This window comes from Agelaius phoeniceus, chromosome 12, assembly GCF_051311805.1.
Source record: "Agelaius phoeniceus isolate bAgePho1 chromosome 12, bAgePho1.hap1, whole genome shotgun sequence".
In the NCBI taxonomy this organism is placed as follows: domain Eukaryota; kingdom Metazoa; phylum Chordata; class Aves; order Passeriformes; family Icteridae; genus Agelaius; species Agelaius phoeniceus.
This window is the reverse complement of record NC_135276.1, coordinates 14,046,874-14,068,933: the sequence shown is the minus strand read 5'-3', so window position 1 is coordinate 14,068,933 and position 22,060 is coordinate 14,046,874. Positions and strand designations below refer to the sequence as shown.

Here is a 22,060-nt window from a genome sequence, read left to right as displayed (position 1 = left end):
CTAGGTCTGTAGAAAACAGCCTGCTTTCCCTGAGAAAGAACTCTAGGACTGTGAAAAACTCTAGCCACCTGTATAAACTATTATTACACCGTTAGGCAGGAAAATGAAAACTGTATGTCACAAACAACTCATTCTGCACGTACACACCAGCAGATTGAGTGACCAATCAATACAGAGTAACAACTTGTTACTGCCCAGTTGGGGATAGACAGGGGATGTTCTTTAAAACTCTATATAAAGACATGGGTGAATAAACCAGGATCTTTCCTCTTTGCTCCATAAATGTGTGCCCTGCATCTTCCTTTACTGAGCTCCACAGCAACAGAGAACATCTCCTTGCTTTGCTCCTGTTCTTTTCCACTGGTAGTCCCTACCCAATTTGTTGAAACAATCCATAACTCCTAGAAAGAGTAATGCTGTGACCTGTGCTTTGGAAATTACACAGTGCATGGAACTGAGCCCACCTCACCCTTCTTATCGAATGAAAGATAATTGAAGGTTGTGGTATTTTTGTATAAAAATAATTCACCACACAACAGCTGCAGCTGAGAGGAGAGGTTGTAAATACTGCATTAAAGTTATTTCTGGTTTAGTCCCATCATTCCTGCATCATATGTGCATAACCTTTCCAGTGCAGATTTGCAGTTCCTTTTATTTCCTTCCTTATTTAGTTTTGTGACTCAGGGAAGCATCTCTGAAGAGAAGTTCCTTCTAGCTCCTTCTAGAGTCTGCCTAGAGGTCATTTCTTGGTAGTACTCTTTTTCATGTGCGGTGTTTGGATGAGCAGAGCTGCAACTTCCCCTGCAGTTCTGTGAGCAGAGCTGGCTTTCAGTTAACAGCTCAGAGTATGGCATGACACATGTTTTGGAGTTGGCTTTTCTCTTCATGCTGAGGCTTGGAACTTTTTGTTTTTCCAGGTTGATGCACGCAGTGACCGGACTGGGGAGGTCATCTTTAAGGACAACTTTGCTTCCTCGATTGCGGGACTGGTGGAGGGGGATTACAGAATGGATGGGAGCACCCAGCTAATCTGCTGCTCAGTTGATGGTGAAGGTAGAAGCATTGTTAATGATATTAATGTAATACACAGCAATATCAGGCACATCACATCATCTCAGATTAGCTAAACATGGTTTTGGTTCCAACGTTTTGTGTGCCAAATTCCCTTTGCTTTATGTGCAGTTGAGGGAATTTTGAGTTACGCTATCTGCAAACAGGATTTTGAATATTGCCTTTTCTGTGAGAATCAGCATGTGTTTCATTATGATCCAAGAAACCATCAAAATTCATTTGTCTAATGGAAGAAACCCCATCCTAATGCAAAGATAGTGATATTCAGTACAGACTCTGGTTCTTCAGGCTACATTATAATAGATGTATGTATAGGAAATCTTTTTTCTGTGTTTTAATTCTTTGGCCGCTTTAAAGTAGGTAAAGGTGTTTAAGAACTAAGGGTGTGTGTGTTTTGGTTTTCTTCTGCAGATGAAGAGTTTTTATATTAGAAATTTTAGATGTTAACAGTGCTTTGTTTCCTGGAAAATGCTATCCTGAGACTGGAGAAGTGGTGGATTTATCCCACCATGCATTCAAGAAGTCAGACCTTGTTATTGTGAGTGGAAATAAATATGATCACAGATGATTTAAATAAGCTCAGTATGAATTTACAGGGATGGCTCCAGGAAAGACACTGGTGTGATTATCCGACTCCTTGGCGTCAGTGGCCTGAGACAAGCAGGTCTGGCACAACCCATTTGAAACAAAAGCCTGTCCTTGTTAAATAGCAGTGTGTTTTGCTGACTGTCTTAATCACAGGCGGTGGGGATTTGCTGCATTTCAGCTTCAGCCTATAAACCTTTTTCCCAAGCTTATGGAAGGGGAGCATTGTAAGCAGTTCTGGATAACCTTGTCCTACAGAGTTGTGTAGGTTGGTATCATGAACATGATCATTCTTTTCTGATGTGTCCACTGTAGACAAGCCTTGCATGATGGGGATCCCTTCAGGCCTTAGTAATTAGTGTGGCTGGGGTTATATAGAGAGTGTTATTAGAGTTCTGTTTGGGACCAGCATCCTTTCACATGAGGTGTTCTGTGTTGCAGTGGTTTTTGTCTTGCTCTCATTTTAAATGAATGATTCACTCAGAAATAATAAAGTGTGTCCTTTCATTGGAGGGCAGTGTGCAAGCTGAATGATTTCAAGTTCCATGTAACTTTTTAGAGGGCAGCAGTCATTTGCAGTCAGGCAGCATATTCTTCCCAGGTAGAAGATTTTTGTCCCTGGCTTTCATTGTCAGAGCTGCAGTCAGGGTACACAGCCTTAGAGCAAAATGAAAGTTGTCTCATCACCTGTTCAGGTCCTCTGTCTCCACTGACAGAGGTATTTCCATAACTCTGTGCTCCACTGGGCTACTGGGAAACAAGTCTGACTCCTTGAAGTATCCCTTGATTTGGGGAAAAGCTAATGTGGGTAAATCTTGTTTACTGGCTGATAAACAGTGACTTACAGCCACTTCCAGACAGCAACAACTCCTCTGACCAGCTCTAGAAATCCAGGTACACATTTTATTAATTTTGCATAATTGTAAACTTGCCTAAGCACCTTAAAGAATGATTGCAGTGGGAATCCTCTTGCAAAAGGACTGGGTGCTGCACTTGTCTGGTCAGGTGAGTACAGCTTAAAGACAGGTTGGAAATTCACTTTTTTTTTTTTTTTTTAAATATGCGGTTCTCTTGCCTCAGTCACCAAGAAAGTGAGAGACTGTGGGTCTAAATCAATGCTCAGGTTTTCAGCTGAATACTACTAGCTGAAGACCAGAACTGCAGAGGTGGTACAAGGGAGTCATGTAAGAGAAACTGAAGTTCTGGGCAGGCTGTTGAAGTCTTTGCTGAAATGGACTATGTTTTGTTTTTGTACAGTGCGAGGCTATCTGCCAGGAGGGGAGGAAATGAAAGGGAACCTAATGGATACAAGTGCTGAGCAGGATCTTATCCGAGAACTTAGTCAAAAGAAACAAAATCTTCTGCTGGAATTGAAAAATTACGAGGAAAATGCAAAGGTACTGCTTAAATAGTGTGTAGGGCCAAACCACACCTTGGTGTTGGGATAAATCCAGAGTAATCTGGGAAGCGGTTGTGGGGCAGTCCAGACAAGTCAGAGCTGTAGCTTGTCAGGATGCAGTGAGATTGTCTGCTGGGGGCTCCTGCCTCTGCATTTGGCTTGCTCCCTGTGCAAGTTCAGGACTTGCTTTTTGTATTTTAATAATGCTTTCTTTGCTTCTTCCTCTTGCCAGAGCAGTTGTGCTTAGAACTGGATTCCCTTCAGCCCTGTGCTTTGGCTTATGACTGAAAGTTGTAGTTTTCAGTACATAAACCATCTTGGGAGTCTGAGGGGATTGTGTGAGAGGATCAGGGAGCACTGCCAACATGTAGGAATCACACTTGTGACTTGATAGTGAACGTTGCAAAAAATAGTCTGAAGAAAGAGCAAACTCACCTTTGAACAGCAAATGACCACCATGGCAGAAGCTTGGAATTCTGTAAGATTGTGTTTGAAACTGACATATGTGAAGTGTTTTTTGAGTAAGGGTTTGCATACAGAGTTGAGGTCCATCCCTAGTGAAGCACTCAAACATATTGTAGCCCAAGTGTCCACAGCTCCATGCCTCATCCAGCCACCACTCGTAGCTAGTTGGAAGAGTCTGGGAATTGTTGTAATACAACCTTCCTCTGAAAGAAAAGAGAACTGACTTGTGTATGTTTTCTAGGTTTTTTTGAATGAAAAGCTTGAAATTACGATACTGATGGGTGGTATGATGTGTTTTGTAACAGGCTGAATTGACCACTCAGTTGAAGGAAGCTGATGGGCAGAGAGGTCTAATTCCAGCAAACACCCAACTCCAGACAGCCCTCTCAGTTAATCTGGGCTCTGACAGCCAGTCTGCCCATGTGGAGCTGTGTATTTCCACCACAAATGGTGAGTGGTAACCTGCAACCATTGATATTCACTTCATGTAAAATAATGCAAATTTTTAGTTATATTTAGCTGGTGATTTGAATGTCTCCTCTTTATTGTCTGTAACGTCCCTTTTGTGGTTTCTTTCCTTTCAAGAGTTTTGAATCAAGCTTTGTTCTTTGGATGAGTCTTAGGGGAGAGGAGTTTGATGGAATTTGTTTCTTATTATGTGTTATTTTCTGAGGCAATTAACATTTAACTTGGATGAAACCAGCCTTGGATGAAAACTGCAGGGTGATCCCTGCAGCATTTCTTGTGTTGATTGTAAACACCAACCCACAGCTGCATTAGTGAGGGTGTTGCATGAATGAATGCAGCTGGATCTCAGCTGGCTTTACATGCAAAACTGGAATTACCCCAAGACAGTAAATTCACCTTGTACCAGGCATACATAGGATGCAGTCTGGTCCAGATAGTCTTGGTCACCTGGGATATTTTAACGATTCAGAGTAGTGATGTAAGGAGTTGAACATGCTTAATTCTGAAAACAGTGGTGGTTTGTTGCCAGAGGATAGCTTTTAATTTGGGAACTGCTTTTTCTTCCTGTTGCTAAGACACAATCATCCGTGCTGTGCTGATCTTTGCTGAGGGCATATTTGAAGGAGAGAGCCATGTGGTCCACCCCAGTGTCCAGAACCTCTCAGGCTGTGTTCGTGTTCCCCTTACTCCACCCAAAGATGTCCCTGTGGATTTGCACATCAAAGCCTTTGTGGGGTACCGAAACAGGTGAGTTGATGGTGTGATCTCTGCTGGTCTCCAAACTGTGGGACCAGGAAGCAGCAATAATGTGGCTTCATGCTTGTCCCATGGGAAGTGCACCGTTAATTCCTGCGTGTCCTATTTCTCTGTCTTAATGAAAGGAGAGCTGGGATGCTTTCTTAAAAGTATTGATGCACCTGTGGTGCTTAGTTCTTTTCCAGACAAAGTCTAAATGCTCTGGAATCACCATGATCTGTTGTGTTCTGGTTCTGCTTTTAGGGAAGGAATACACATTTTTCCAGGAGATGCCTTACTGAGGGAATCAACAGATGCAGAGACTCTGTCCTGTCATCCCTAAGGGGCTGGGCCCTGGATCGTGGCTGCTCTGGATGAAGTACTTGAGCAAGCCTGGAGACACAGCTTTGTTTCTCAGGCTATAAAGTACTCCTGAACCCATTTGGCTTCAGGGCAAATAGAAAGGAACACATGCTTCATTTCAATACAACATTTTTCCAGTCTCCCGTAGAAATCTCTCCATAGAAAATGAAACATCTCTTCATATACCCTTGAAAACAACTTTCTTCCTGCTCACATCTGCCAGAGCTGTTGGTGCCTGAGGAGGCTGCATTCTTTCCCTGAATAGGGAGGCATATTTTGAGAGCTAGCCACCCACTGCAAAAAGCTGTATGGGACTGAATTCCCTTTCTGTTTTCTCTATTTGCCTTTATTATTGCTTTTAATAAGACTTCACTGACCTTGTAAAGAAAATACCCAATCATATAGTAAAATTGTAAATGTATTAGCCTAGAGAGTATCCTTCAGTGGATTATTGAAAATTACAGCAATGGAGAGGAATCATACAACCTTGTGATAAGTCTGGAATTTCCAAGTTTCAGTGTTTCTTCTGGGGAAGGAGTAAGCAGCTGATTATGTACCTGAAAACTGTGGATGTTAGTCCTCAGCTAAAAAAGAACCAGGAACCATTGCAATAGGTGAATCCTTGCTATGTTATTAATTCTCTGTTTTTCTGTTGGCTTGCTTCCAGCACACAGTTCCATGTGTTTGAGTTGACAAGACAGCTTCCTCGCTTTTCCATGTATGCCCTGAGCAGCCCAGACTCAGCCACAGAGCCCCTGAGCTTTGTTAACTGTACCATGAATGAGAGGCCACAAAGGGTGAGTTTCTGCTCTTCTTCCTGGTTTCAAGTCTTGCATAAATGGAGGGTTTGCAGTCAGCTTGAGATTCCCAATAGAAAGGAGAAATTATGCAGTGAACTGCACTACTGGCCTTTGGAGTCTGTGTATTTCAAGTCAGCCCTGCTTTTTTCTGTCTTTAAAAGATGACTCAGTTCAGGCACTCCAAGCATCAGGAATTCATTCCTGCAGGAACTAAAGGCCTGAGATCAGAGGGTGTTTCAGATATTATCTTGTTTGCTGTGTGCATGCTGATAGCAGGAGACCTGTAGTGAGTGTTGAATTTTGTAAATGAGCAGAGAACAGGGAAAAGGCAGCACAGTGCTCAGGTAGTGGCTCAGTTTCATAGCAGTCTCTGATTGATGGATTTGATTATTTTAGAAATATTCAGCTTTAGTGCAAGGATTCAGCTGTCCTCATTCTAAGAAGTCCATGACATGGGGTTATGGGATGAAATTTAGTAAATGAGATTTCCGTGGTGCCCTGAACAGAGTGTTCTGGTGCACATTATTTGCAGGGACATTGTGTGGTTCCCCAGGCTTTACACACAAGGGATGGCTGATGCTCTTAATTTTATTTTTGCAAGATCATTATGTGGCTGAATCAGAGCTTCTTGCTGCCAGAGGATGCAGAGTTCCAGAGTGCTCCCTTTCAGGTTTGCTTCACTTCCCTTCGTAATGCAGGTCAGCTCTGCATCAAAATCAAGCCTGGTGGAGAGGTGAGTACCTCCCTGGACAAGTGGAGCAGCCCTTCAATGATATTCCAGTAAAACCAGAGTACCCACACTGCCAGGAGGAGGCAGTAAAAGTGAAGGATGACTAAACAGGCAGAGAAAGTACTCATGCTTTTGGAAACTTCTGTGTCTGTTTACTGTCGGTGGGTAAAATTCCAGGGCCTGTTACTGAAGTAAACTGCTTAGCCTGAGGATCTGTAGGAAGGAGACAAATTATTTTCTCACAGAATGGTTTCAGGGAGCCATAATGTGAGGCACAAAGGCTGTCTGTAACTTCTGCCTGTAACTGGTTCTATGTGCACAGATGGCTCTCTATCCCAAACCTGAATAAAAGCCCCTTTGAAATCAGTGTGTTCTTGTTTACTGAAAGCTGTAGAGCTTGCCCATGCCCTCTTGATAAAAGGACCTGCTTTGAGCATGAGTAACTGTTGGAGAGGCAATACTGCTGGGCAGTTTCAGATGTTCTGGCATGGAAGAGTGCTAAAGTGCTTTCTTTCCTTTCTGACAGATTTCTATCAACACAGATGATATTGATCTAGCTGGTGACATTATCCAGTCAATGGCCTCTTTCCTGGCCATTGAGGATTTGCAGGTGGAAGCAGATTTTCCTGCCTACTTTGAGGAGCTGCGGAAAGTATTGGTGAAGGTAAAGAGGCTTTGGACATTTCTGAGTAGGGTTTTTTTTATGAGAGGATCTCTAAACTAATTTATCTTTTTTGTGGAAATCAGCCCACAATGGCTTGCTGTATATTCTGTGGGACACTCAACTTTCTGTCTGTTTTTGTTCTGTAGAACAGGCCCTTGGACCCATCAGTTGGTTGTTTAGGATAAAGTAAATATGTTATCTGGGAGACTGAGCTCTGGTTTTGGGTCAGCATGTGAGATGTGTATCTCAGTCTGCTCACCCTTTGTGAGGGCCAAGGTGCTGCTCCAGCAGCGGGGAGTGAGGGGAAAGAGGGCAGTGTCAGGGATGCTGGTTGGTTAGGTTGGGATGTTATTTCCTATTGCTCTGGGCTGATGTTTAGCCTGAATCCTGTGTGCCCAGGGTGCCAAGGACCCTTGCTCATGAGTTGTTTGCCCTGGACAGGTGGATGAGCATCATGCAGTGAATGAGAGGCTCACTGCTGACATGGCTGAGCACTCCAACCTCATCCGCAGCATGCTGGTTCAGGCAGAAGATGCCCGGCTCCTGGGAGACATGTGAGCAGTTGCTTCCTGCTTTGTGTGTTTGGGGTTTGGGGTTTAGAATGGCCAGTCTTTGCTTTTCAGGAAGAAAAGGGCACAGAAGAACATTGGTGTGATACAAGATTGCCTAGTTACAATTTTTGATGTAGAATTGTACCTTTGGTGGTCTCACCATGGGCTCTCCTTGAACCTTGTCATGTTCTTTAGGTAGGAAACCAGTCAGGGCAAGGCAACAGGGCAAGGGTAGGGGCTTAGTGTATAGCAGCTTGAATCTACTTCAGGATGGTGAGATATGTTAGAAAAGATATATTAAGGGAAGAAGGCAGGAAAAGCTATCTGTGGTGTGTGAAATTTTGAGAACAGCAAGAAAAAAATTTTTGGTGTCAGTTTTTCACACTGATTCACTGTTTTCTGCTAATTTCAAGCTTTACTCTGAAGAGCAGCAGTAAAGAGGCCCACTACTAGGGCAGTGGTACTTTCACTGGGGAAAGTGGTGCCTCCACTTTGTCTTGTGGATAAAGTAACTGCAAAAATAGGCTGTCCAGTTTTTTTTAGTAAAATAATGAGTATAACCACCATGTCTAGACAAGTCTGTTGTCTTCTATCTGGCAGAGATGCAGGTGACTGTGGTAGCCAACACAACCATGTATTCCTCCACCTTTATATTGACAAACCAGGAATGACTTTCTTGTCCTCAGAGATGCAAATAACTGGACTGATTGTTCCCCAGGAAAAACATGAAGACACGCTACAGTGAGCTGTATGACCTGAACAGAGATTTAATAAATCAATACAAAATTCGTTGCAACAATCACACAGAGCTGTTGAATAATCTGAAAGCTGTGAATCAGGCAATCCAAAGGGCTGGGCAGTTACGTGGTAAGTCTGTTTTTGAAAGTGGGGAGTCTCAGACCCCCAGAGAGGCACATAAGATATGTCCCAGAGGTCACCTGGGTTATTAAGTGACTTCAGGCTTTTTGGCCTGAAGCTCAGTAGAAGTAATTTTTCATTCTTTAGTCATAGCCAGTTATGTGTGACAGTCAACTGTGAGTGTCCCATATATTCTGGGATCACAATTCTGTAAAGAACAATTTGAAATAATTTCCACATTTCTGAATGAGGCAGAAATTGATAGTTTTGTTGAACATACTACTTTTAAAATGTTTTTAGAATTACTTCGGTTCTTAGATTATAATTCTGCTTTAAAAAAAAAAAAAAACACAACTACTAACTTAAGCAGGACTGTTTTATCTGCATTATTAGCCCTGTAGGTCTTTGGGGAGGGAGGTACTTTTTTGTATGTTTATAGCATTCCCCTTCCAACAAACTCTCATAAAACAGAGCTACAGGGGATTTTTCTTTAAAGAAAGGATTTTATTTATGTACTAGAAAAAAGGTGGTGATTCATCATGTGTTAAAAAAGCATTTGAAAGAAACCCCAAAATTTTCAGCCTGGATCAAATAAGTATTTTTACCAGTTTCTTACTCTATAACTGAGTTTTTTCCCTTTCTTTTCCTTTTTTTTCCTCCTTTCAGTTGGCAAACCTAAAACACAAGTGATCAGTGCTTGTCGGGATGCAATAAGAAGCAGCAACTTCAACACACTGTTCAGGATAATGCGTGTGGGAACAGCTTCTTCTTAGGGAGAGGAGCAGCAGCTGTGCAGAGGCAGTGATTCCATGCACTGAGCAGATAATGGGTAATGGGTGACAAGCAGTTAATTCAGACCCCTACTCCACTGCAGAGTGAAGTAATTACAATGATATTGCTGTAGTTAAGTTGTCAGGTGAGAAATATTACAGAGACCAAAACTCCATGAAGAGACCATCAGAGTTTAAGTGCAGATGTGGTATTTATGTAAGACAGAAGTTCAAACAGTTATTTTTTATTACAGTAATTTATTTATGTATTTAAATATATTTTGTAGTTAAGGCATTGGTCTTTTCCATTAAAACATAGACTGGCTTGACTGATTTTGTTCTGATTTTGTTGGGGAGATGTTTACTGCTAAATTTATGTGTTGAAAAAAACCAACCCAAACAACTTCTCTGATTTCTGCTGCATGGTTCATTTACACTTGAACTTGCTGTGCTGGAGAGTCCGGGGTTTCACGCAGGGATGCGTGGCTCTCTAGGTAAACTGCAGAGCAGTGCATGAAAACCACCAAAAGATAACATCTTGCTGGCTCTTAAGCCAGAAGATCTTTGACAGATATCCAGTTCCATGATCTGTGCAGGTAGGAAGTGATCTGTTTCATATCCAGCACTCTCCCCACACCCAGATTGCAGAAGGTTTTGCTTCTAGCTACTGGTACTGTGCTACTGCTGGAAAAACTGCAAGATACTGAGGTGGGCAAGGGTGCATTTCAGGAACAACAAAAACAAACTACACACCCAAGCTTGGTGCATAATCATGAAGAGCTAGTAATACTTAATGGGATCAAAAGAAGGTATTGGAAAATGACTTGGCTCCTGGCTCAAACCTGTTTAGTTGTGTGATCTCTTAGAATTGGATTAAAATATTACAGTCAGGCTCTATCTGAGATCTAAAGGTATTTTAGAACCTTTGCCAAAGCAAATTTCTTTTGGAAGCTAAAAATAACCTGCACAGGATGGAGGTTGGGCCCCAGTGCTCCTGCATCAGCATCACCCTTGCCACCATACAATGGTGTTAGCGACGTGGGCAGGGAGGAGTTGGCCCATCTCAAAGTTCTTGGGTGGCTTCCTGGGGCTGTCAGAAGGAGTCATGGCCTCTAACTGGTCTTTCTTAGGAGCCACTACTGAATTAAAACCAGCAACACCCTTTGTTACAGAGCCACTGGTGAGCGTGGTGTGCCCAGTTGAATGGGGAATGTAATTCTCACAACATGTTTTATTCCCAAAACTGCCCCTCACCACTGCCTTGGCCCCTTCCATATGGAGAACTCTGCTGCTGAAAGCACAGACCTGTGTCAGAATCTGCAGCCTGAGCTCATTTGAATCCTTTCAAGAAACTGGTTGTTAGTCAAATCCAGCTGCTTGGTAGAAGGGTGGTGAGCCACCCATGCTGTTCTAAGCAAGTGAGCTCAGAGACTTGATTATGGAACAGTCTCCTGGCATAAGTGCTGGGCTTTCTGCCACTTGCTGTACCTGTTCCCACTGTTTCAAGCTCTTGTTCTTTATGTTCAAAATCCTAATGCTTGCTTGCTTACATTTATGTCCTCCATTTAATGATAAGAGAGCAGCTCTGATCAGAAAGCAGCTTTCCCACCAGTCTGATTTTCAGGACTACACCCCCAGCTCTGGTCTGCTCCTGGCAGTGAGGTCAGTCCTTCACTCGCTGTCCAGACCTTTGGTAAGGCTGATTTCCCCTATCTAAGTTTCTGAAAACATATTTGTAATTTATTTTCCTGTAAAACCAACTTTTACCTTTGGCAAATGAAAAATGCATGTACTTTGAAAGTGGCTGCACCTCATTGTAAATACAGATTGGTATCCAGCAAGAGCATCTATAGAGAAAGCTCCCATTACTGGCACTGTATAAATGAAGGCCCCTCTTCCTCCAGTAGCTCATGTCATTTGAAATTTTAATGAGTGAAGTCTTTCCTCTGTACCTGCAGCACCAGTCATGCCTGGGGCTGCCTGTGGCTTTAGGACCTAACAAGAAGGGTGGGAGAGCAGAGACATGTTCATTTTTAAACCTTTGAAAGCTAACTGCAAATTTGGCTTCTTAAATTACTTCGTCTGAGTCACCAGAGGAAGAAGGGTGGTTCCTTGTGTGATCAGGTAGATAGGGGCTTGCTCAAGCAGAGGCTGGTATGCCCTCTAGTGTAATACTTACTATTAAAAAGCAGCAAGCTCTAAAGAGCCTGACTTCTTCCCAATCTCCTGGAAGGATGTTCCAAGATCTACCAAGCTCATTGTTAGGCTCACAATGCAGTCAAAGTAGTAACTTTGTTTTTTTAATTAATTTACTCCCAACTTTGCCTAGCAGACTATGCTGTGAATAGCTGTGGTGTCTGTCACTTTTGTTCCAAACTACCCAAATTTTTTTTTTCTTTGAAACCTCCATTACTTGTCTTGTTCTAGGGGAGAGCTCAGAACAAGAACTTGTTTCTGTAAGAACTGCTTTCTTCCCAGGTAGAGCTGCTGTCCCAATAGGCAGAAAAGTACCTCAGAAACCATGATGCAAAAGGTTCTGTCCTCACTTCAGGATTTGTTCCTAGCTTCATCCCCTGTCTTTGTAAGTGGCAAAGGGAGATTAAAACCAAGTAAGAGAGTTTTGGCAGCACACAGAGATGCTGGCTTTGGGAAATGAATCAGAGTATGAACAAGATCTTGCAACAGCAGCTTGGGGCAACCACCTCCCAGCCATCCTTCCTGCCCAACAGAGCATGAGGGAGTAGCTAGAACTGAGCAGCTGCTCATCATCTGGGATGGAACTGACACTGGAACTAGAGAGTCCTGCACAGCACTCTCTAAGAGCAGCGTTGGCCCCTTGCTCTGGCTCCTGTGGAGGCTGAGATACCTTTCCCTTTGGAAGCAATGGCAGGGGTTCCTTGTTTGAACTTTGTGTATTGGGATTGAAGCTGAAGGTTGCTGCTCCTGTATCTTCATGCAGACATGGCCACAGAACATCCCACCTGCTCAGGAAAGGGTGCAGAGTACTCCTGTCTGTCTCAATGCACAGTATTGAAAATGTGCAGGGAGGTGTTGCACCAGGGCCACACTCACTGCCTTTCTTGGAGTGTTTACCACAGGACTTGGCTGGCTGCTGCCTAAAACATCTGAGCTGATGTCCAATGACAGAAGCCATGTTAAAACCCAGGAGATCCCAGGACATAACAAAAAGGACACAAGGCCATGCTGTTTGGTGACCTCCCTACTACCTGTGGACACCAAGCCTGTGAAAGGTAAGTTGCCTCATTCCTGCTCCCAGTCCCTGGCCCCTGTTCTGAGGCTGGAGCTCAGAGCTGTCTGCACACCCACCCAAGGAGACTGTGCAGGAGGTTTCTTCTTGGCTGTTTAGCTGTAAATTCTTTGGAAAAAGGGCTGCATCTAGGTCTGTCTGTACAGCATTTAGCATAATGAAGTCCTGTTCCTTGTTATGGTGCCAAGTCCTTCCCAGTGCCTTTATAGCCTCACTGTCTTCCTTCCCAACTCCAGAGTTGTGCAGCTGGAAAAACCTCATATTTCACATGGCGGCTCCTTTATTTTTGTCTCAGGAACACAGTTAAGCCCCAGAAAATGTCTTGGGCATTTTCTAACAAAACTTGCTTGACCAGTGTATGAAACATTTAACTGACCCATTTCCCTTTTTTTTTTTTTTTTTTTTTTTTTTAATAAAATCAGTCAGCAGCTTGGGGCAATGGACAGTTGTAGTTCTCACCCTGATGGGTCAGAGATGCCACTGTGCTGCTCCCACGAGAGAACAGCTGGAAAGGTGACAGCTGTGTGACAACCTCACCCACAGAGCATTAAAAGCAGTTGAGAGTGTGTTACAATGGACTCAGGAGAAGACTGAATTCCCCTTTTTGCAGTTAAAAAAAACCACCTGCCCCCACATTATGCAGTGTGATGGAGTTGCATGAGCAAAGTTTGTCTGTGCTTAGGTCAGAGCTGAACATCTGTGTGGGAACCTGCCCACCACCACTGTTCTCTGTGACAGTGGTCACACCACACCATCACTCATAATAGACAAAGGAAAAGTCCCAAAATCCTGTTTTGTTTGGATGCTTGTTCAGGCGTGCCAAGCTTCGATGGTTGATGTATTTCACAAACTTCATTGTTTCTTTGTCTCTATAAACTAAGGCCAAGCAGTTGTCCTCTGGATTCACTGTCAACAGCTAGAGGACATAAAGATAAGGAAGGAAATCAGTTTCACAAAAATAGCTTTGATAAAATTCTTAAAAAAAACCAAAACAGTTTCAAAAATCAGTTAGAACAAAGGGCTGGCATTAGAAAATAATCTGTGACACTCTTTTCATTTTAATACCCTTTACCTGAAGCAGTTATACATTAAGGGCTTCTGGACTTCTTTCTAGTATGACTGCTCAGCACTGTCCTAGTACTGATGCTGAATGGGACCCCAGTGAACAGCACTTCCCTGGACAAGTGTTATCCCTGCTACAGCCTTGTGTCCCTTCAAGGCAGGCTTCCCAAACAGCCCTGGGTGCAGGTGCTGTGAGGCACTCTCAGGGCCCAGGTCTCATGCTTTAGGTAAACAGCAGCCTCTTGAAGCTGAGGCCAGAGCTTTGCCCATGAGCAGTGACTGGGGCAAGGAGGCTCCAGTGCACTACTGAGCACTCTCAGCATTATCTTGGCATTATGACAAAGTGTAATCATGTCTCTCCACCCTAAACAGCTTTATTTGATTTTATCTGAGGTCCTTACCTCTTCATCTTCACCTTTAGCAATGTAGGAAGTAAAGCCACCATATTCAGGATCCCAGTCTTAAAATAGAAAAGAAAGATTCTTAGAAACCTCAGTGCTGTCCAGGCTCCATGCAGCCTTCCAGGAGATGCCATTTTTTCACCCCACTCCCCAGAGTTACTGGATACAGGGTAAGTATTTACCTCCTGCCAGTCTATTTGTTTTCTTCTGTTCAGAAACAACTTGAAGCAAATGTACTGGATTTCCCTTTTATGGTAGACGGGCTATTTAAAGTTGTTTGGTGCACTGCTCCTCACCTGTAGAACAGTTCTGCCCTAGCAGATATGCCAAAGGATTTCAATCAGCTGTACATTCTGGACTCATCTGGTCTAAAATGCTTGTGTTTAGATTTTTTACCACTATCTAACTAGCAATCAACCCAAAATGCCTAGGTATGCCTAAAGTAACTTTTGAAAAAGCTGGGCTTTGTGTATTGGAGGTGTAGTGATAATTCTGATGTGAAAAGGGGTGGAACACTCCTGGGTGTTGTGGCCACATGTCCCTCCAGCGTGCCCAGAGCCATTGCCGAGCACAGGAAAGGTCTGGGAGGCTCAGCCTTTCCCTCTGCCCAAGCGCCACCTCCTGGCGCAAGCGGGAAAGGCCAGAGAGGATTCCAAGGCCACAGTCCCAAACCTTTGCATGAGGACTACTGAAAACAGGGTTTATGCCGAAGTGAGGACTAGGACAAAGTCTACAGACACCTTCTATATAAGAAAAAGCAGGGAAATTTTGGCTGTTTTAGCACTGCTGAGAACTCAGAAGTCATTCCTTTATGTAAATCTTGTACAAGGAGAGTCTGACATCTCTCTTTCATCCGCTTACCTTCACAGCCACAGAAGAAGAGGAGGTCAAGAGCAAATTCTGTGGCTTGAGAGTCATGGACCAGAGTGTAGTGCCCGTGGGTCCAGCGTCGCAGCTCCCCCGCACACACAGGGGTGCCCGAGCCTAGGAGAGGGCACAAACACCCAGGGAGAGCCATGAAACCACACCAGCTGAGCTCAAAGCCTGTGAGGAGCTCAGTGATCTCACACCACTGTGAAATTGTCTGCTGGCCCCAGTGAAAAAGGGTAAAATCACATATCACATACCAGTATCTTTCCTAGAGGAGACTCTAGGTTAGGTACTTTGAACAATGTGTAGGAGTGGGACCAAGATTTGCTCCATACATCCTCTGCTCCTGGTAACTATTCTGGTGGGATTTTTTCAGTGGGACTTGGTTTTTTTATTACCTTTTATTCCAGTGTCCAGTAACTTGTCTGACTTAGTGCAGGATGAGCATTCAAAAATTCTACCCTTAAACTTCAGAGCCACTAGTTTTAAATAAACATCACCAATCAAAATCCAAAATTAATCTAATCTTTCATAGTTGTCACTGCTGACAACTAAATTCAACTAATGTTTAGGCTGACAGTGTTTTCTGAAAGGTTGAATGCTAGTTTTAGGTATCACTTTTCTAATTCTAAAATTGTTTTACTTCTGACCTGCTCACATCTCTGTTTTGGATTTATTATCTCATAAAAGAATATGCTTTATATGAAGCAGGGGTATGTGGATGTAGAAACCACATAACTATTGACAAAAGATTAACAGTCCCCCAAAAGTCCCACCCTTAGGACTTATGTCTGTTCAAAATGGTATCTTCAAATTAGTCATTGATTTACTCCAAATTCTTTTGCAATGATCACTGATTTCAGATAATCAGTCTAAAATGCTTCAAGTCCCACATTTGTGCTGGTGCCTTGTGCTGGTTGCAGTACAAGGTGAAACCTTAGTTCCATGAAAATCCCTGGGAATTAAGTTGAATCCTTTCACACTGCTGCTGCTCTACTCACTGCTCTGCATCTCGCCGTCCTGTGCTTCAGGGGTGCTCTCAGGCTGGTGTGGCTGATGGGAATCGCCATTAGCTGGTTGTTCAGTCTCTTCCTGCTCAGGTTTGGGACTGCTGTGCCCACTGGTGTCTGCTGCTTGTCCCTCCCCAGCATCTTCATCCTCATCAGAGGGAGCCAGGAAGTGCAGTTTTAGGCCAGTGAAGTTGGAAAGCAGTAAAAATAAGGCCTCAGAGCGCAGCAGCTGCAGGAATTTCTTCAGGGTGTCCGGGAGGCTGTCTTCCTCTGCTGCCTCATAGAGTCTGAAAGACAGCAGATGTATCTCCTTGGGGGAGAGCCAACAAGGACCACATCTAGATGGACAGCATTGACCAGTGCAGCCTCATGGCAGCTCCTACTCAGCCTGATCACCAGGTGCAGTGTGCTGTCATTCCCCACCTTTTATTGGCTGGCCCCCGACTACTCCACTGGATCTCTTTGTTCTCCAATGCTTCACATAGTAGTTGGTATTTCTCTTTCTAGGAGGAAGAGATGCAGAAATATTAACATTTAGCTCCCCAAAAAACAAGGTTGAAGACAAGTGTTTTATTTCTGCTGAGTCCCGATGCAGCAGTGTACAGGCAGTCAGAGGGGATCACTCCACAGATTCAGAGTGGTTGAGGTTGGAAAGGGCCTCTGGAGGTCACCTGGTCCATCCTCCTTTAGGTGTGAAACTTAGAAGGTGTTTTGTTTTAATGGGTGTGCCAGCAAGCCCTTTCCCAGCCTTCATGCCATGAGGTACCTGCCAGCCCCTGACCAGCTCTGGCAGATCACATCAAAGTGAACCACTGGGCTCACCTTAAGAAAGTCTTTGAGGAGAATTTCTGATCGCTCCTCAAATTCCTCCTGGATTTGAGCTTGGGAGTCCAGGTCCAAATAAACTTCATTGATCCACTCATACAATATTTCATGCTGGAAGGGAAATGGATAAGAACACTGAATTTTGAGAAGTGAAGAAGATTCCCAAATTCCCCCTACCGAGCTGGCAGCAGAGCTCGATTCCTACACACAAACACACTTCACTGCCTGAGTTCACTGCACCACAGGTATTCACCACATTCTCTGAACTACTGTAGGTATGTAAAACATACAAAGATACATAAGAAAGAAACTGGATACAAATTTATTAACAGGAAATGAAAAGGAGAATGGGATAAAGATTAAAGCATCCCCAGCGCAGTGATGCATTCCCTAACAGGTATTACAAGAACAGGACAGAGACAGAAATGTAGATATGCTTGTTACTCACATCATAGGGGATGTGTGGGCTCCTGGCCAAGGGGGCTTCAATGTGTCGTGCAGGCCTGGCCACAGACGGGCCGTGGAACCAACCACTCACGGACAGGCGGCACTTCTGTGACAGAACTTCTGACACCTGCAATGACAGGGACAGCACTACTGCCACACAGGGCCAGTGGAGCAGGCACTCACTGCCACACAGGGACAGCTGGAGCAGGCACTCACTGCCACACAGGGACAGCTGGAACAGGCACTCACTGTAAACAGGGAGCAGCTGGAACAGGCACTCACTGTCACACAGGGACAGCTGGAACGAGCACTCACTGCCACACAGGGACAGCTGGAACAGGCACTCACTGTAAACAGGGAGCAGCTGGAACAGGCACTCACTGTTAACAGGGAGCAGCTGGAACAGGCACTCACTGCCACACAGGGACAGCTGGAACAGGCACTCACTGCCACACAGGGCCAGTGGAGCAGGCACTCACTGCCACACAGGGACAGCTGGAACGAGCACTCACTGCCACACAGGGACAGCTGGAACAGGCACTCACTGTCACACAGGGACAGCTGGAACAGGCACTCACTGTCACACAGGGACAGCTGGAGCAGGCACTCACTGCCACACAGGGACAGCTGGAACGAGCACTCACTGTAAACAGGGAGCAGCTGGAACAGGCACTCACTGTTAACAGGGAGCAGCTGGAACAGGCACTCACTGCCACACAGGGACAGCTGGAACAGGCACTCACTGCCAACAGGGACAGCTGGAACAGGCACTCACTGCCACACAGGGACAGCTGGAACGAGCACTCACTGCCACACAGGGACAGCTGGAACAGGCACTCACTGTCACACAGGGAGCAGCTGGAACAGGCACTCACTGCCACACAGGGACAGCTGGAACAGGCACTCACTGCCACACAGGGAGCAGCTGGAACAGGCACTCACTGCCACACAGGGACAGCTGGAACGGGCACTCACTGTCACACAGGGACAGCTGGAACAGGCACTCACTGCCACACAGGGAGCAGCTGGAACAGGCACTCACTGTCACACAGGGACAGCTGGAACAGGCACTCACTGCCACACAGGGAGCAGCTGGAACAGGCACTCACTGCCACACAGGGAGCAGCTGGAACAGGCACTCCTGGCAACACAGGGAGCAGCTGGAACAGGCACCGTGCAAACTCCTGACAGGAAATGGACTTGGCTCCAGAGAGCCCACTGCATACACAGAAATGTCAGACAGGCCTAGACCAGGACAGATTATCAGAGAGAGGTCTATTGTCCTGAAGTCCATTGCAGGGTTCCAGAATTCCAGTCTAAGCTTTTACTCCAAGCTCACAGAGAATCCATTCTCTCTCTTCTTCTGAGAGCTTTGAGTAAATCACTATCTGAAAACAATCAGGGCAGTGACCAAGTAGATGCTGCTCTTAATTAACATCTGTAAGAGATAAACGACACAAAAATAACCCCCTAAGTGGCCTAGGTCAGGACATGCCCAACCCAGTGATATCACTGATTATCTTCCTTTCCAGCCTTCTGCTCTCTGGCCCTGTTTGATACAGTCCCTGGTACTCTCAGGTACACAGGAGTGTCAGATTTCAGTCAGGTGTTTGTGCCATGCAGATCCCCAAATTATTCATTCTGTTCCCAGGCCTTTTCCTGACAAGTCTCACAGAGTACTCCTTAACTGTATCAGCATTTCTGCTGCAGGGTACTGCACTGTGTCTATGTCACTGAGGGGGTACAGCCAGATCTGCACAGTGCCCTTGCACTGTTGGCAAGGTGATGGATGGCCTGAGGAGCTCTTCTGGAGCAAAGTCATGATCACCATATCAAAATGTGAGCTATTTTAAAACAAGCCAACAAACAAACAAGTGAGAGCTAAATTCACAGCAGTGGCTTGCCAGGATAGTAACACAAAATAGAAATGGAAATTTTTCTTTCCCAGGATGATGCAGCTAGACTGATGGTTTAAATTTGGCTTTGTTGGTTCTTGTCCTCCTTTAAGTCCTTAAAGGCCTCTCTTTAGCACACACCACTTAGCACAAGTATCCACTCTACCCACAGTTCTTCTCCCTCCCCATCAGGACTGTAATAACACACAGAATGAATAACCACAACAATGAGGATTAAAAAATTAACAAGAGACAGCTCCTTGCCTGGTGGAAAGAGACTGGAGACACTTCAAAGAAAACCAGGGTGTTCCATGAAGGCACTAATGACTTGGTGATTTGCTGTGGCTGAAAGTGTTCTGAGAAAGAAAACATATTCTGGTTAAGATATGAACTGGGACTTCTCTCTGACAACATGATTCTGTGACTGGTGGGACACCTGGGCATAAGGAATGGAGCTCAGAGCAAGGGGGCTTGCTGAGGAATCAGTGCAACTCTGCATGGAGACAGGAAGAGGGAGTTGGGGCTGTTCAGCTTGGAGAAGGGAAGGTTCTGGGGCAACCTAAAGCCTCTTCCAGGGCCACAAGGAGCTACCAGGAGTGCTGTAGAAGGACTTGGGACAGACAAGGGCATGGAATAACAGAACAAGGGGGAATGGCTTCAAACAAAGGGTGTGTTTAGATTAGCTATTAGAAAGGAATTCTTTACTATGAGCAGTGATGCACTGGCACAGGTTGCCCAGAGAATCTGTGGATGCCCCATCCTAGAAATGCTCAATGGGCTTTGCAGTATCCTGGTCTAGTAGACCATGTCCCTGCCTAGAGCAGGCAGGCTGGAACAAGATGAGCTTTAATATCCCTTCCAACCCAAACAATTCTGTGGTTCTGCTGCTGGAAAGGGAAGTTATTGTCATCAGTCTGGAGTTCTAAGCAGTGGCATTGCTTCCATCTTGCCTCTGCTCTTGACCCTTCCAAAAGTTTGTCTGCTGTTGCCTGTTAGTACTGTCTGCAAAGTCTGCTTTGCAGCCCATCCCTAAGGGACACACTTTACTCATACATCAGCTTCTCTGAACAAAGGACAAACTCTTTATCTCCCTTCTACTGTCTGAGGTGAGAATTGCTGCAAGGGCCACATGAGCTTCATTTTTTCATCCACCCGAGGCTGAGTTTGGAGCTTTTACCATCTGTGCTGTACAGATCCAACGTTCCCCCATCACTTTTCTCCCAGGGTGGGACAAGGTACAGGATGAAGGCGATTCTCCGACCTTCCAGTTCATCATCGTGGCACAGCAACACATCTGCAATTACACACGTTTTGCTGCTGTAGCACCTTTCCAGTACATGCATGATTCATTCCAACAACTGCTTCCCAGTTTTGTCCCCACAAGGATGTAACAAGAAAAAACATGTTCTTTACAAGAGCTGCATTTTCACTCATCAGCATCACCAGCCTGAGATTTGCAAGATTCACTTCTGTGGGACTACAATTGACAGATCAGGCCACTCTGAAGGTGCAGGCAGTATACATCAGCAACACTTTTATCATCATTTGCAGTTCATTTTCAGACACTGTTTTGCTGCTGACAGCCTCTGGGACCCTCTGGAACTAGAATAAAATTAGTTGTTCTATAGACATTTTATTCCCTACACATACATAGAAGCTTTAGGGAAAGAATCACTTAGAGACTGACCAGTATATTCATATTTAGCACAGGATATATCAATAGTTGGCTCCAGCTCTATCTGGGTCACAGCAGAAAGCCACACTTGGAATTCCTCACACAGAGCATGCCTGGGAAGATAAGCACACAAGTAAGTGTCGTCCTGTGTTATAAAACATATAATCATAGACTAAACTAATTTATTGTCTCCCTGCCAACTGTTTAAACAGTTACAGCTGCTGTTGCTGTAAGTGACAGTGTGTTTCTGTAGAACCACATAGGTGCTGGCCAGGAAAACAGCCCAGTGCTCACAGCACTGCTGGGAATAACCAGCAGCAAGCATGCAACCAGTCAGAAGGTGCACCGGGAAGCATTTCAGAGGCGACAGGAGAGCTGACTATGGATGAAAGCTGAACAGACTTCAGTGCCCATGGCAAGCACAGAGCAGATTCAGCGGTTTTTGGCCCGAGCATGGGGCAGAAGGCGACCACGCCGCAGGCCCATCCCGCAATCGCCTTCCCTGTGGAGCCACCACAGAGTGGGGCAGGACCCCGAGCTCACGCTTTACCTCAGGGCAGCGACGTGGGGCTCCGGGCTTGCCCCCAGCTCCTCGGACTGCGGCGGCCCATGGAAGAGAAGAAGGGACGGGGTTAGGGTGGCTGGGCTGGGAGCAGCTTGGCCCGGCCCGGCTCAGCTCGGCCCCGGGCCCACCTGCCACAGCGAGAGGAGGTCGTTGCGCCGCCCGCGAAAGTCGAGACCCAGCAGTTCATCCCGCAGCGCCTCCGCGAAAGCCGAGCCCGCCAGAAAACCGGGAATGACACCGTGCCGGAACGGGGCCGGCTCCAGCACCACCGCATCTGCGAGGGAAAGGCCGTCGGTGAGGGGCGGGGAGCCGGGCCACGCCGTACCGTGCCGGTGCCGGAGCCGCTCCCCGCGGGCCCGGCCGGGCCGTACCGTGCCGGAGCCGCTCCCCGCGGGCCCAGGCCGCCCCCGCGCGCTCCCGCAGCGCCGCATCCCCGAGGGCCGCGCAAAGCTCCGCGCGCGCCTCGCGCCTCCCGCGCTTCGCGGCCGCCGGGGCTGCCGCTCCGTGACGCTTGGTGGCCATGGTACCGTCCGGCCGGACTACAACTCCCTGCGGTCCCCGCGCTTCGCCCGCGGTGGCCAAT

General features: G+C 45.7%; 2 protein-coding genes across 3 annotated transcripts in view; one reads left to right on the top strand and one right to left on the bottom strand.

The window, feature by feature from the left end:
* BBS2 (Bardet-Biedl syndrome 2) overlaps positions 1–9,788 on the top strand; it is an 18,982-nt gene extending 9,194 nt beyond the window's left edge. The window contains exons 8-17 of the mRNA XM_054641033.2: positions 918–1,053; positions 2,914–3,053; positions 3,826–3,970; positions 4,564–4,735; positions 5,754–5,883; positions 6,488–6,619; positions 7,143–7,280; positions 7,722–7,834; positions 8,550–8,698; positions 9,356–9,788. Coding sequence (XP_054497008.2) covers positions 918–1,053; positions 2,914–3,053; positions 3,826–3,970; positions 4,564–4,735; positions 5,754–5,883; positions 6,488–6,619; positions 7,143–7,280; positions 7,722–7,834; positions 8,550–8,698; positions 9,356–9,462 — 1,362 coding nt within the window. The 3' untranslated portion in view covers positions 9,463–9,788. The remainder of the gene's footprint in view (positions 1–917; positions 1,054–2,913; positions 3,054–3,825; positions 3,971–4,563; positions 4,736–5,753; positions 5,884–6,487; positions 6,620–7,142; positions 7,281–7,721; positions 7,835–8,549; positions 8,699–9,355) is intronic.
* OGFOD1 (2-oxoglutarate and iron dependent oxygenase domain containing 1) lies at positions 9,649–22,060 on the bottom strand. 2 transcript variants are annotated; one of them, XR_013184041.1, is made up of 14 exons: positions 21,849–22,060; positions 21,606–21,751; positions 21,463–21,509; positions 20,925–21,025; positions 20,415–20,531; positions 19,502–19,593; positions 17,344–17,469; positions 16,893–17,006; positions 16,494–16,573; positions 16,062–16,357; positions 15,052–15,174; positions 14,373–14,504; positions 14,191–14,249; positions 13,565–13,643 (listed from the first exon to the last, which is right to left on the bottom strand). XR_013184041.1 is itself a non-coding variant. In XM_054640963.2 (13 exons), the coding sequence occupies exons 1-13, from the start codon at positions 21,997–21,999 to the stop codon at positions 13,482–13,484; spliced, it is 1,614 nt and encodes a 537-aa protein (XP_054496938.2). In that variant the 5' UTR covers positions 22,000–22,047; the 3' UTR covers positions 9,649–13,481. The 2 variants fall into 2 exon arrangements, 1 of the variants encoding a protein (XP_054496938.2); XM_054640963.2 differs by lacking the exon at positions 14,373–14,504 and having other exon boundaries at positions 9,649–13,643; positions 21,849–22,047.